We start from the raw sequence: 15,427 nt of genomic DNA on the forward strand, positions 1-15,427 counted from the left end.
TGCTGTTTCTGTACTGTGATGAACTCTGAAACCTGACTGAAACACTTCAAAAACTTTGTTTGTCTACAGAAAGAAGCATAATTGGGTAGAAACAACTTTTTCTAGTATTTTAGACATAAATGGAAGATTTGAATTGAGTTTCTTAATAATAGGCTTAATAACAGCAAGCTTGTAAGAATTTGGAACATGGAGTAAAGATAAAAAAGAGTTGATAACATTAAGAAGAGGTTCTCCTATAGCAGGTAGAAATTCTTTCAGTAATTTTGTTGGAATTGAGTCCAACATACACGTAGCTGGTTTAGAGCTATTTATAATTTTGTCTCGCTCTTCCTGTTCTATGATTTTGAAGCACTGTAGGTTATTATGATTCCGTAAGATGTTTACTGGATCTGGATCTGGAGTGTCTAAAGCCTTCTATTTTATCACTGAAAAAATTCATGAAGCCATCACTACTAATTTGCGGTGGAATATTTTGTTCCAAAGCTGTCCGATTATTTGTTAATTTAGTGTTGGTGTTAAATAAAAATTTAGGATTGTTATGATTATTTTCTATCAGTTTGTGGAGGTGCTCAGCCCTGGCAGATTTTAGAGCCCTCCTATAGCTGGACATACTGTCTTTGTACGCAATTCTAAAGATCTCAAAATTATTTTTTTTCCATTTACGTTCCAGGGAACGGGTTGCTGTTTTGAGAGTGCGAGTATACTATTATACCATGGTGTAGTTTTATTCTCCCTAGCCTTTTTTAGTTTGATGGGTGCCACATTATTTAGTGTGCTAGTAAAGATGGCATCCACACTGCTGGTTACTACATCAAGGTCATTTGCGTTTGCGGGTGCATTTCAAAAGATTAGGTAAGTAATTTGTAAATTCATCTTTGGTGGACGGAACGATAGTTCTACTAGGGCGAAATATCAAAGCGGGTCTGCTAATTTCAGGTAAACACAACTTATATAGTAAGAGGTTGTGGTCTGTAATATCAGCACTTTGTGTTATAATGTCTACATTAATGACCTCAATTCCATAAGACAGAATTAGATCAAATGAATGCTTTGGGGTGGACCAACATCTTTTGCTTTATCCAAGTGACTGTAGTAAATCCATAAATGCGAGCCTTAATGTATCCTTTGCGTCATCTATGTGTTTGTTAAAGTCTCCTACTATAAGTATTTTATCAGTTTTGACTAGTAAGTCAAAAATATAATCAGAAAACTCTTTTAGAAAATTTACATAGGGTCCTGGGGGTCTATATATGGTGATTAAAGCGAAAGATAACATAGGTCTTTGCATAATACCTGGAAGCATAACATTAAGCGCTAATACTTCAAAGGAGTTAAACACAAGTCTGTTTCTCTGATTAACATTAAGAAAATTACTAAAGATTGATGCAACTCCACCACCACGACCAGTATATATAAAAATAGAATCCTGGAGAAGTTCCCACATTTATTGTCATTTTGTTTTAGCCAGGTTTCAGTGAGACAGCGTGCATTAAGATTGTAATCTGTTATTATTTCATTTATGATAAGTGCTTTAGGTGCTAGTGACCTGATTTTTAGGAGACCGAGCTTTACGATATTTGTATTTTCACTTTTTACTGGTTTTTCTGGTTTGATTTTTAATAGATTATTTCTGGAGCACACAGTATGTTTATTTCTTGATATAATAATACGAGGTTTGCCAGATATGCATTACTGATAATAAAGTGGGACGAACAAGAGTCTATGTGGCTTTAGTGTGAATTTTGTGAATTTTTACTTACTAGTCAGATAGAGCGAAGTATTCTGGAGTTCAGCTCCAGGAGTTCAGCTCCAGCTCGACTGGGGTGCAGGCTGTCTGCACTGAAAACCCTAGGACGCTCCCAGAAAAGATTCCAGTTATTGGTAAAGAGTCATTTCTGTTCTTTACACCATGTTAATAGCCATTCATTCAAAGCAAAAAGTCTACTGAACCTTTTATTTCCTCGGCGGTAGGTAGGAAGCGCCCCAGAAAGGATGATCTGCGTGGCGGGTGAGGTGCATCGAACCATCTCAATCAGGCTCCTGAAGTCCTTATTCTGGGCAAACCGCGTCCTCGGTGCGCTGGGCCTGAACAGAGAAAAACACGGTTTTGAGGTAGAGGTAGTGATGTGGTTGTATCTTCCACTTACCTCAGATGAGGCGGCCATAGCGATAGCTTGTTGTTCCCGCAGCTGCGTCCGCCTCACCTTGAGGGAGCAAATCTGCAACTCCACTGCTTTCAGCTCCAGCTCCAACGCCTCCAACTATGCTTCACCTGCACTCAAGGACAAACACACAAGGGACATTGTACAGGGTGAAGAGCAAGGCCAGTAAGTCAGAAAATTAGTGAATGGAAGAGGTCGGTAGCTTTAACTGACTAACGGAGCTAGCAGGCTAAAGCTATAAACAACAAGCGGATGCTAGAGGGACAGAACGTTTTAGTGAAGTTTTTAAACTAATTTCGAGAGGAGCACGTGATATAATTGACTGCAGCTGGCCACCTATCTACACTCATTAGTTAGCCAATCAGATCTATCCTAACCCACTATAAGTAGCCTAGCTAAACATTACTCCCTTATCTTCGTTTTCCAAAGAAACCCCCCATCCACCCCTTTCTCCTCCTTTTCTCCTTTACAAAAAGGGGAGCTCTCGAGAACCACCTGATCTCGTACTCCCCTCACATGCTCTATGGACCTGGCGGGAGCCCTGGGCTCAACTATCTCCGAGCTCAGGGTTCTCTCCTGGGACAGCATGCCAAACCTGCTTACAGCTGTCAAGCAATATCTAAGTGTGAACTCTTAAAAAAAAGAAGATTTGTTTGTATAAATGTATTAAGGGTTTGTTCACCCTAAGTAGGAGAGACAAATACTTAGCGGATGTGGAAGTATTTTATGATTAAAATGTAAATTGCGAATCTAAACTCCAAACATATGCAGCGAAGCGACCGAACAGAACAGCGACAGTGACGTCAATCGAGCATCATAGTCATATCCGGGACCAACACAGCATCTGTTCAGGATAGGTACCAGAGTGTGATGATAAAAAAATGATAAAAATCTTTACAGAAAGTGCATGTGCAAAAAGACAAATTTTGTAATCCAGTATAGCATTTCTAAAAAGAGTCGTCATGTTTTTACTGTTTTTTGGATTGCTTAAGCGCGATTTTCAAAACAGGGCCCGTGTTTTCAAAACAGTACACACAATTAGCACAACCCCACACCCAGTTAGCAAATCACTACAGATCCTTTGCATAATTAAACACTCTTGTAAAAACTATACACTTCTGTTTAAAAACCACACTTTTTTACCATAAGAAACACACATTTTCACATTTACTATACTCTGTTTGCACGAGTTACACTCTGCTGTGAGAAACCTACAACACTTTTAGCACTTCTACTTTCCTATGATTAGAGTAGGCTACCATCAACAAAGTACAAATATAAAGTAAATTCACCAAACACTACTCAAGAACAATGCTGCACACTGAAGAATCTCATTTATTCCTCAACATGTCCAACATGTTGGCATGAAGATTCAAAGTACTGTAACATGTCACTTTGCGTATTGTACTGTAAGTTAGACATTGTCTCTTCGCCTAGCTGGATCTGGCATAAGAATTATCAACATTGCAATGTTGTCCTTAGCAAGACACATTTTGGAAAGAAGTGTCTTGAATGTAAAATCTTGTATTGCTGCTACCTCCATCTGGTCACAGGCTTCCTCCATGGCTTGGATGAAGGGTACCTCAGCCTGAAGATGGAGATCATATACCTTCCACCCCCATGCGAGAAAAACTCTTCTACAGAGTTGAGGAATGGAGAGTATGCTGGAAGATATAGGACGGTGAAATGAGGATGTTGCTGAAACCAGTTCTGAACCAGAGCAGAACGGTGGAAAGACACAGTCCCAGACAACAATGTATTGCGTATGATCAATTTGATTTGCTGCTGTTATGATGTGCAATTGGTCCAAGAATGTAAGTATATGTGCTGTGTTGTCAGGGCCCATATGGTCATGGCAGTGCAGGACCCCATTCTTTGTAATGGCTGCACAGAGTGTTACTGTATATTTCCCCCACATTGCCCTGGGACATTAGCCGCGTTTCTACTATCGCGCCTAAAGCGAGCGAGCCAGGGCCAGACGGGTTTCCACTGTCACTTCCGGGGCCTAATTGGGCCAAATCGGGGCTTTCTTGGGGCCAGCGGCCGGCCTTTTTCGGCCCGCCGAATACCCTGGGCCAAAGAGGGCCAGCCGGGGCTTCGGGGCGGAGTGAAAGGAGAGGCGGGGTCAGTTTTCTGATCGCACACGAGTACATACGCCAAACACATAACAAATAAATAAATAAGGGAAAGAAAACAGCTGGAACAAATTATAGGCTGGGGTCTTTTTTGCATATGATTGCCCTTATGTTTCTCTTTTAAATGTAAGGCTGTTGCATAAAATAAAAAAGTTGTTTTAATTTATAAGTGACTTGTCTTTGCTGCATCCTCCTTGATGTTTCTATAACGCATAATAATCTTTACACCATATTAAAGACACAGCAGACAGTAAAGGTTTTCAAGAGGTTTTGTCAAGTTTAATACGTGTGTTTGTGCGCGTTTAGATGTGTGTGTGTGTGTGTGTGTGTGTGTGAGACCGAGGAAAAGAGCGCTCCCTTCATAGCTCTGTTGATGCCGCGTGGCTTTTTTATTTTATTTTTTTAATTGTTTTATGTTATGAATACAACAGAAAGACATTAAACTTTACAAATTTTGTGTCCACTTTTGTAGGCTCTAAACAATAGTGTCATATCTAGATAAAATAGCCCTATATTGAAATAATTTAAAGAATTACAAATATCAGATTTAATAGAATCACAATAAATATATAAAACAATATAAAACTAACAAAAGCTATAGCTTTAACAATTAGGTACTACTGTATATCAAACTGTTTCATAGCTATATTAAACTTTCATTTTTTAAAAGCCTCTCTGAAAAAAAAGATATTAGATATTTTCTAAAAAATAAAATAAAATAAACACCGGAGAATGTTTTAAATATTATTTATAAAGTATTTGGAAATTAATCAAATCATGCAAACAGAGCATTTTTGGGGTGAGTGTAAGCAGAAACTAGGCGACCTTTTTATTCTGTCTTCCAGCTGCGCAGCACTTTTTTGACGCATCGGGGAAAACTGAAAGTTCAAAATGGGTTCTGTGTCCTCAAACAAATGTGTATGTTTTTATATAACGTGGTAAAATTAAAAAAGAACATTTTAAATACATAAAGAGCTTTATTAGTGCATAGCTGCTGAGCGCAACGAAATACAGTATAGGCTATATTTTATTACTTGCTACTCTTATGTGCTGAAACACTGAACACTTTCCTTTACTTAAGATATAATAAGCAACATCTTTAAACGAAGGGAATCACCTATTAAGTGTCATAAAGCCTATAGGGAAAAAAAATCATGTTTCAGTTCTCTCCGAAACATTTGGGATGAATGTTGGACAGCGTCTGTTTAGAGGATGCTATAAAATACATTTTATATCGAGTTATTACAGTTTTTTTGGATTGCTTAAGCACGATTTTCAAAACAGTACACACAATTAGCACAACCCCACACCCAATTAGCAAAACATTACAGATCCTTTGCATAATTAAACACTCTTATAAAAACTATAGACTTATGTTTAAAAACCACACTTTTTTACCAAAAGAAACACACATTTTCACATTTACTATACTCTGTTTGCATGAGTTACACACTGCTATGATAAACCTAAAACACTTTTAGCACTTTTACGACCCTATTATTAGAGTAGGCTACCATCAACAAAGTACAAATATAAAGTAAATTCACCAAACACTACTTTAGAACAATGCTGCACACCGAAGAAACTTATTTATTCCTCAATATGTCCAACATGTTGGCATGAAGATTTAAAGTACTGTAACATGTCACTTTACGTATTGAACTGTAGTAAGTTAGACATTGTCTCTTCGCCTAGCTAGATCTGGCATGAGAATTATCAACATTGCAATGTTGTCCTTAGCAAGACACCTTAGAAAGAAGTGTCTTGAATGTAAAATCTTGTATTGCTGCTACTTCCATCTGGTCACAGGCCTCCTCCATGGCTTGGATGAGGGGTACCTCAGCCTGAAGACGGAGATCATATACCATCCACCACTATGCCGAGAAAAACTCTTCTATAGGGTTGAGGAATGGAGAGTATGGTGGAAGATATAGGACGGTGAAATATGGATGTTGCTGAAACCAGTTCTGAACCAGAGCAGAACGGTGGAAAGACACATTGTTCCAGACAACAATGTATTGCGTATGACCGATTTGATTTGCTGCTGTTATGTCGTGCAATTGGTCCTAGAATGTAAGTATAAGTGCTGTGTTGTAAGGGCCCATATGGTCATGTCAGTGGAGGACCCCATTCTTTGTAGTGGCTGCACAGAGTGTTACTGTATATTTCCCCCACGTTGCCCTGGGACATTGACTATAGCCCTGTGGCAAATGATTTCTTCTACTTTGTGTTCTTGTCAGGTTGAACAAACCATCATCTACGTAAATGAACTCATGCTGGATCTCCTCTCCATCCATTCGTAAAACTACCTGAAGAACAGTGTCAGGCAAAATTGTATAGTTCAGTGTAGATCTAGTATTACAGTACAGTAAAAGATTATGAGACTGTATGCAAGTTCACAAGTGAATACATACCTCTGCATAATCATGCCCGTCTTTTCACCCTTTCAAAACTGTGCTCGAAAGGCACTCGATAAATTTGCTTCATTTGAATATGTTTTTTTTTTAATGGTGTGTGCCAGTGTTGATATTGAGACCTAATGGTTTTCATTGAAACTGGCATTTTATAGTGCTTAAACACCTGATTGATGTGTCTACAATTAATCAAACAAGTGTTTGCACACCTGACGACTGTGTTGAACAAGTTGTTTGGACGTTGCAGTAATTTGACAGTCAGTGCTTTGGTATTGCAAGGAAGTGACTTCATGATAGATTTTAGTGTGTAATGTATGTTAAGTGTGTTTAGTGTTTTGAAAATCACTGTGTGTAGAGTTTTGCAGCAAGTGTTAAGTTGACAATGTGCTTATAGTTGTGCAAATATGGGCTGATGTTTTGATACTTGTGTGTAAGGTTTTGCTAATAGTGTACTACTTTTAATTTTAGTGTGTAAGCAATCCTAAAAAAATGTAATGTGCAACTAGGCATTTTAAGGCAGACTTTCTTTTCAAAACTCAAAAATTCCCCCTCCCCAATAGGAGTACCAGTGAACTTCCTAAAGCAATTGCAATGAGTTTGCTCATTTCGTTAATGATAAGATCAATAATATTAGAAAGGCAATCAGCTCATCGAATTAGCCAAGTTGTGTTAACATAAAACAAGCTCAACCACAACTTTAGAAATCAGACATTGAGCTTGACTGAACATGTTTTAAAAGGAATCTATGGTGAAACATCAACCTACAGTTTTGACACACTTCCCACACTATTCTTAAAAATGGTGTTCAGATGTTTAGAAATAGATCTCCTAAAAGTTAATGTAAAAGCTTTATTTCTTTCTGGGACTTTTTCTAACTCCTTTAAAACTGCAGTTGTTAAACTTTCTTTAAATAGAGCCACCTGGATAGGACCAAATTGAGCAACTTCTGACCAATTTTAAATCTCCCTTTCATTGGCAAATTCTAGCAGTCTGACTGGGTAGGGGTGCCAACTTATACATTTATGAGTGAAAATAAAAATAAAAAGTAAGTGCTCCATAGGATATATAGTAGTATAATAACCCTAGTAATTCTTTGATGACGCCAAAGACAAAAATAAATGAAACACAACTAAACCAGCTAAATTGCATTTGAATAATATTCAATATACCCTTCTTACAAAAACAATATGTATACTTCATACTTATTTTATAACACAACAAAACAATTTGAAATGTTGGAATGCTTACAGATTCAGTTCAAACAGTGCAGTAGTTCCAATGCTCACAGATTTAGTTTAAACAGTTAAATTGATCTGCTCAGTTCAAGTAGTTCTGAAGTTCACTGATTCAGTTTAAACAGTTCTAGTAATCCAAATGTCCACAGATTCAGTTCAAACAGTGTAATGATTCACTTAGTTCTAGTACATCTGAGGTTCACAGGTTCAGTTCAACAGTTCAATGATTCAGTTTAAGCAGCAGAACAATTAAGTTGCTGTAAAATCTGTCTGCTTCAGCAGCTGTTTTAACTAGAATTTCAAACATACACTGCATCATTGTCTACTCTGATTGATAACTAGTTTCAAAGTTAGAACAGCTCGCCAGTCTGAAAAATATAAGGTGTGAATTATAGAAACTCTATGTCTCCCAGTCAGACAACTTAATTTCAGCCCAGTCTGACATTGCCTGACCTTCTGGATGAAGCTCCGCATTCTCTACTCTCTGGTGAACAAACATCCTACTTCTTTTGAAAAAGTTAGTTTTTAACCAGGTTAACAAGTTCTTTAAATCTAAGGGATGTTTAGAGGATTTTCAACCTGGTTTCTGACAATTTCATGGTACAGAAAGTGCACTCATTAAGATAATATAATATTAGTCTAAATACATAGGCAGGCAAAATAAACAGTGCTGTTATTACTTGATTTCAGTGCTTCATTTGACATTTTTGATCACAGGATACCTCTTGATAGGCTGTAAAACTGTGTTGGGCTTTCTGGAATGGTCTTCTAATGGTTCAGATCTTATTTTGAAGGTAGAGGTTACTATGTCAGTATAGGTGACCACAGGTCAAGGTGGACACCCATGACATGAGGAGTTCAATTCTGGCACTTATTCTGTTTAACCTGTATATTCTCCCTATGAGCCAAATGAGAACCAAATTTCTTACAACAGCTACGCTAAGGACACTCATAGGTGAGGATCAGATTTCAGAGGTGCTCCGGTACAAGAGTTTGCAGAGTGTTCCGGTACAAATGAATCCATGGTTATATCTTAATGGAAAGTTTATCAATAGAGATTATATCTATATTATATATATGAATATTAAAATAACCAACAATTAAAACCAAACCAAAACTATTTCATATAAGAAATCAGAAAATTGTTTTGTAGTCAGTGTGATAATAAGTCAGTGTGGTGCCCTGGAGGTCTATATACAGTTGCCAATATAAATATAGATTTAAATTTAGACAAAAAAAAAAAATCACACAAAAATGTTACTATATATTATGCCAATGCCTCCACTTTTTCTTTTAAGACAAGTTTCATGTTTAAAATGATATCCCTCAGCTGAAGACTTGTTTAAGGTTGTGAAACCATGTGGTTTTAGCCAGGTTTTTCTAAGACCTGTTAGATGAGTGTGATCTAATGTTCAATAATCAGTTTTATCTTTTGATTACCTTGATTTTTTATTTAATGAACATAAATTAGAATGTTGCCTTTGAAAAGATTGGGAGTTTTTTTTATATTGAGAGGTTTAGGAACAGGCACGGTCTCTATTTTATAATATTTAGGTGGCTCTATGTGCTGCAGATTATCTGAGTTTGGTAAACTGTGGAGGCTAGGTGGTTGGTTTAGCCAGTCAAGTGCCAACACCAAGACTAAAAGTCTTAGTGTAAGATTACTAGAGAGGAGAGTTGCCCCTGCCCAGGTAGGGCATCTCTCTTCAACAGGTCAGGCTGATTGCCAGCTGTCTACAAAACAAATGTTATTGAGTGGGCACCACTTAGACATCCAGCCATTGAGGAATGAGTGTCCGCTGTGGGCCTCGTCACCACAATAAGGGGCAGGGGACCAGAGCATATTATAGTGTCTGACATTTTCTATACAACATCAAACCCTTTTTTAACATTATTTTTTGTGATCTCTGACTGACTTTGCTGGACATCATTAGTGCCGACGTGGATAAAGATCTAATCACTGAACTTATATTTAGATTTAGCCAGCACTTTTAATTTCGACATGATGTCATGTTCTCTGGTTCCCCTTCGGTTGGGGAACTTCAGTGCCATAGAGTGGATTGATTAAATCCACGAAATGGGAGGATTCGGTTCATAAGCCGCTTGTCTGAAAGAGTATTGAACGGGCCAATGAAAGCAATGAATTGGCAGCGTAAGCTTGCACAGGTGTACTTCATTGCCAATTATCCCAGCATATAAGCACACCTGGAGCGAGCAAACGCCATCCTTTTCGCTTCAGAGACTTTCTGATCGAGTCGATGAGGGTTCCTCCTGCTGTGACCAGCGATTCTGAGCGAACGAGAGCATTCTCCCGGTCCAGAGTGTGTACACGCAGCGGCAGACGGTCGAGCTGGGTTTCTCCCTTGCCTGGCGTTCTTTGGGTCCGGTCCTCCAGAGCGGTGCGTATAAAGTTGCAAATTTCACAGAAAGAGCAACACAGTCGTGCAGCACGTCCTTTTCAGGACGGCGCTCCGACTGTGCGTTTCTGGATGCGGTGGTTTCCTGTCCTCGGATGAAGGGCACGGGCACTGCGTTACATGCCTGGGGGGTCCAGCATGTTAATGCGCTGCTCGCGGGCAGTTCATGTCGTCATTGCGATGCCATGACTGTGGCGCAGTAAAGATCGCGGCTAGCCTTTGCAAAAGGGCGAACCACCCCAGTTGTCCCCTGCTCTGCAGCGGGCACTCGGGCGGATCTGAGGGTTTCAGCGAGAGATAATCCGTCGCCCACGGGATTGGCAGCCCTTACGCCTGATGACACCGGAGACCAGACGTCCACCTCGGCATCAGAGGGTGGGCTTTCATTGTCCGATGATGATTCAGACCCGCTCGCCCCCTTCGGGCTGGTGAGCGCTGTCACTACGGATCCTGAAACGGACATGTTAGCCGTGCTTTCCCTGGCTGCTTCGGCCGTGGGTTGGAGATGGTTTATACCCTTCTTCCCGGCGTTCCCTTCTTCCCGGAGGTGCACAGTAGGCTCACGCGGTCTTGAAAAGCACTTTTTTTTCTGCTTGTGCTGCGTGTCCCTCCACCCTCACCACTCATAACGGGGGAACAGCCAGGGGGTATGTGGCGATTCCTCAGGTTGAGTGCGCGATGGCGGTCAATCCGCGCGGCGCCTCTTCTTGGCGGGGTCCGCCTCGTCTCCCATCCAAAGCCTGTAAGTTGTCTGCCTCCCTCGGAGCTAGAGCTTACATAGCTGCGGGCCAGGCTGCTTCCGCCTTGCATTTGATAGCCACCTACCAACGCTACCAAGCGCAGGCGCTGGCCGAGCTGCACGAGGGTGGGTCCAACCCAGGCTTACGAGCTTCGCACCGCCACCGACTTAGCTCTTCATTTACATTTACATTTACATTTAGTCATTTAGCAGACGCTTTTATCCAAAGCGACTTACAAATGAGGACAAGGAAGCAATTTACACAACTAAGAGCAACAATGAATAAGTACTAAAGGCAAGTTTCAGGTCTGTAAAGTCTAAGAAGGGAAGTATTAGTAGTTTTTTTTTTTTTTTTTGTACAGTTAGTGTGGTATTCAAAGAGGCAATTGCAGATTAGGAAGTGAAGTGGAGACTAAATAGTTGAGTTTTTAGTCGTTTCTTGAAAATAGCGAGTGACTCTGCTGTTCTGATGCAGTTAGGGAGTTCATTCCACCAACTGGGCAGATTGAGCGTGAGCGTTCGCGAAAGTGATTTTTTCCCTCTTTGGGATGGAACCACGAGGCGACGTTCATTCACAGAACGCAAGTTTCTGGAGGGCACATAGATCTGCAGAATTGAGTGCAGATAAGAAGGTGCTAGGCCAGAAGTCACTTTGTAGGCAAACATCAGAGTTTTGAATTTGATGCGAGCAGCAACTGGCAGCCAGTGCAAACGGACTAGCAGCGGAGTGACATGTGCTCGTTTAGGTTCATTGAAGACAACTCGTGCTGCTGCATTCTGGAGCAGCTGAAGAGGTTTGATAGAGTTAGCTGGAAGCCCAGCTAGTAGAGAGTTGCAGTAATCCAGTTTGGAGAGAACAAGAGCTTGAACAAGGAGTTGAGCTGCATGTTCAGATAAGAAGGGTCGGATCTTTCTGATGTTATAGAGTGCAAATCTGCACGATCGAGCAGTTCTAGAAATGTGGTCAGAGAAGTTTAGTTGGTCTTCAATCGTTACTCCAAGGCTTTTCACCATTTTGGATGCAGTAATGATTGCCCCATCCATCTGGATTGACAAGTTATGGTGTAGAGTCGGGTTGGCAGAAACTACAAGCATTTCCGTTTTTGCAAGGTTCAGCTGAAGATGATGATCTTTCATCCAGTGTGAAATATCCAACAGGCAGGCTGAGATACGAGCTGGAACCGAGGGATCATCAGGATGAAAAGAGAGGTATAGCTGGGTATCATCAGCATAGCAGTGGTAGGAGAATCCATGTCTCTGGATGACTGGTCCTAGAGATGATGTGTAGATGGAGAAGAGAAGTGGCCCAAGAACAGAGCCTTGAGGTACCCCAGTGTTTAGATGCTGTAGGTTGGACACCTCTCCCCTCCAAGACACCCTGAATGACCTGTCAGAGAGGTAAGATCTGAACCATTGTATAACAGTGCCCGCAACGCCCAGTGACTCAAGCGTAGATAGCAGGATCTGGTGGTTGACATTGTCAAAAGCAGCTGACAAGTCCAGCAAAATGAGGACTGATGATTTAGAGTCTGCTTTAGCCAGTCTGAGATCCTCCACGACCGAGAGCAGGGCAGTCTCAGTTGAGTGGCCTTTCTTAAAGCCGGATTGCTTGTTGTCCATGAGATTGTTTTGAGTAAGAAAGTCCAGAACTTGATTGAACACTACTTTCTCCAGAATCTTGGCCATGAATGGAAGCAGGGATACTGGTCTGTAGTTTTCAAGTAGCGTATGGTCCAGGTTGGGTTTCTTTAGCAGTGGGGTTACCCTAGCCTGCTTAAATGTAGTGGGGAATAAACCAGAGTCAACAGATGTGTTAATTATGTGTGTCAGTGTTGGTATGACTGCAGGAGAGATGGCTTGCAAGAGATGAGAGGGAATGGGATCGAGTGGACAGGTGGTTGCATGGCTAGATAGCACAAGTTTGGACACCTCAGACTCAGAGAGCTGAGAAAAAGAGGTGAGTGTGTGTGGTGTTGGTGTTGTATCTTGCGTGTTTGTTGTAGGTGCAGCAAATTGAGCACTGATTTTTGCAGTTTTGGTGCAGAAGAATGTAGCAAAGTCATCAGTAGTAAGTGTGGAGGATGCGGGTGGAGGAGGAGGATAGAGGAGGGAGGAAAATGTTTTAAAAAGTAGGCGAGGATTAGTGGCATTGTTGATTTTCAGACGGTAATACGTCTGCTTTGCAGAAGTAACCTCAGCTGAGAAAGAGGACAGAAGAGTTTGGTATGTTAAGAGATGTGCAGGATTTTTAGTTTTCCACCAAATTCTCTCCGCAGCCCGAAGTTTTGAGCGATGCTCACGGAGAGCATCCGAGAGCCAGGGTGCAGGAGGACTGGCACGGGCTGGCCTGGATGCAAGAGGACATAATCGGTCTAGACATGATGCTAGTGTGGAGTAGAGTGTATTAGTGGCACTGTTCGAATCAAGTGCAGTGAGTTTGCGAGATGGAGGAAGAGAGTCTGAAACAATGGTGGATAGTCTATTGGGTGAGAGAGATCGTAGGTTTCTGCGAAAGGTAACCAGTGTTGGAGTGTGTGGCGGCTCAGGAGTAATGTGGATGTTGAGAGACAGAAGGAAATGATCAGATATTTGTAGTGGAGTTACTATTGTTTGATCAGTGAAGCGGTGTCGTGTGTAAATAAGGTCTAGCTGATTACCTGATTTGTGGGTAGCAGAAGTAGGTGCTCTTTTTAGGTCAAAAGAGGCAAGCAAAGTCTGAAAGTCTGCAGCTTGCGGTTTGTCAACGTAAATGTTGAAGTCACCTAGCACCAATAAGGGAGTGGTAAAATTAGAAAAAGATGAGAGAAGAACATCCAGTTCATCTAGGAAGTGACCTAATTTACCTGGTGGGCGGTAGATGACAACCACATTTATGTAGAAGGGGTGGATAATGGTGACTGCATGGAATTCAAAGGAGCTGATTGTTGGCAGGGACGGTATCAGAGTAAATTTCCATTCTTTGGAAATTAGTAGTCCAGTCCCACCCCCTCTCCCTGTCTGACGAGGAGTGTGGGAAAAAGAGAAATTAGCAGAAAGAGTAGCATGTGTAGCAGTGTCCTCCGGCCTCAACCAGGTCTCAGTTAGAGCCATGAGATTATAGTCAGAATATGTAGCTATGGAGGTAATAAAATCAGCCTTGTTAACAGCTGATTGACAGTTCCAGAGGCCCACAGAGAGAGAGAGTTGTGAAATAGTAGATACATGTATTGAACGAAGGTTGTGAGGATTACGCCTGCAGCGTACCTCCCGTGTTTTGCGAGTGTTAGTAACAACAGGAATTAGAAAACACATAATAAAAGTGCACTGACAACAAAAGAAAAAGTAAAACAAGAAAGTAAAGTACTCAAGTGCTTTGTCGGTGTCTTTGCTCGGTGGAGTCGCGCAGGTAGAGTCGATGGTCTTTACCCTCGTCGGTCTTCACACGAGGCGGTCTTCACACGAGGCTGCCGCGACCGCTGCCGCGGTGAACTAGTTGTTTATATAACCCCAAAGCACTAGCTGATTGAATTCAGCTGGACACGCCTCGAGAGTGAAAACAAGGGCCGAAACTGAGGCGGACGACGCGAAACCGCGTCTGCGTTCGCTACACAAGCTCTTATAGTAACCAAGGAAACAGTGGCTAAACAACTTCTAGTATTATACACAACTGAAAGCAAGTTTAAATGTCCTACAACTTTACACAAACAGCTGGAAACAAGTCCTCAAACCATACACAACAACTGAAACAAATCTTAAATGTACTTACAGGCTGCTGGTCTAGATGCTGCTAAAGTGCTTCTCCTGCCGACTAATGCTAGCGTGCTCACTATATAGTGGTTACCTGGCGTTTGGACACGCCTCCAGAGTCAAAACAAGGGCCGAAACTGAGGCGGACGACGCGAAACCGCGTCTGCGTTCGCTACACAAGCTCTTATAGTAACCAAGGAAACAGTGGCTAAACAACTTCTAGTATTATACACAACTGAAAGCAAGTTTAAATGTCCTACAACTTTACACAAACAGCTGGAAACAAGTCCTCAAACCATACACAACAACTAAAACAAATCTTAAATGTACTTACAGGCTGCTGGTCTAGATGCTGCTAAAGTGCTTCTCCTGCAGACTAATGCTAGCGTGCTCACTATATAGTGGTTACCTGGCGTTTGGACACGCCTCCAGAGTCAAAACAAGGGCCGAAACCGCGTCTGCGTTCGCTACACAAGCTCTTATAGTAACCATCTTCGGACTACTGAGTCTGGAGAAGAGGGAACTTGCTCTTTCACCGCTGGAGGGCGGGGCCCCATTTCCAACGGCACTTTTTTACTGCCATGAAAACATTATGAAAG

At 41.3% G+C, this 15,427-nt stretch overlaps 2 protein-coding genes across 18 annotated transcripts in view; one reads left to right on the top strand and one right to left on the bottom strand.

Annotated features, from left to right (window-relative positions):
- iqsec3a (IQ motif and Sec7 domain ArfGEF 3a) overlaps positions 1 to 15,427 on the top strand; it is a 252,307-nt gene that overhangs the window by 32,477 nt on the left and 204,403 nt on the right. The gene's annotated exons all lie outside the window — the stretch shown is intronic.
- The window catches only part of LOC141381638 (uncharacterized), a 259,466-nt gene continuing 254,089 nt past the window's right edge, over positions 10,051 to 15,427 (bottom strand). For both annotated transcript variants that reach the window (XM_073947228.1, XM_073947229.1), the window contains exon 2: positions 10,051 to 15,210. In XM_073947228.1, the coding sequence (XP_073803329.1) occupies positions 11,496 to 14,393 (2,898 nt within the window). In that variant the 5' untranslated portion in view covers positions 14,394 to 15,210 and the 3' untranslated portion in view covers positions 10,051 to 11,495. The remainder of the gene's footprint in view (positions 15,211 to 15,427) is intronic.

This window comes from Danio rerio, chromosome 4, assembly GCF_049306965.1.
Source record: "Danio rerio strain Tuebingen ecotype United States chromosome 4, GRCz12tu, whole genome shotgun sequence".
Taxonomy (NCBI): domain Eukaryota; kingdom Metazoa; phylum Chordata; class Actinopteri; order Cypriniformes; family Danionidae; genus Danio; species Danio rerio.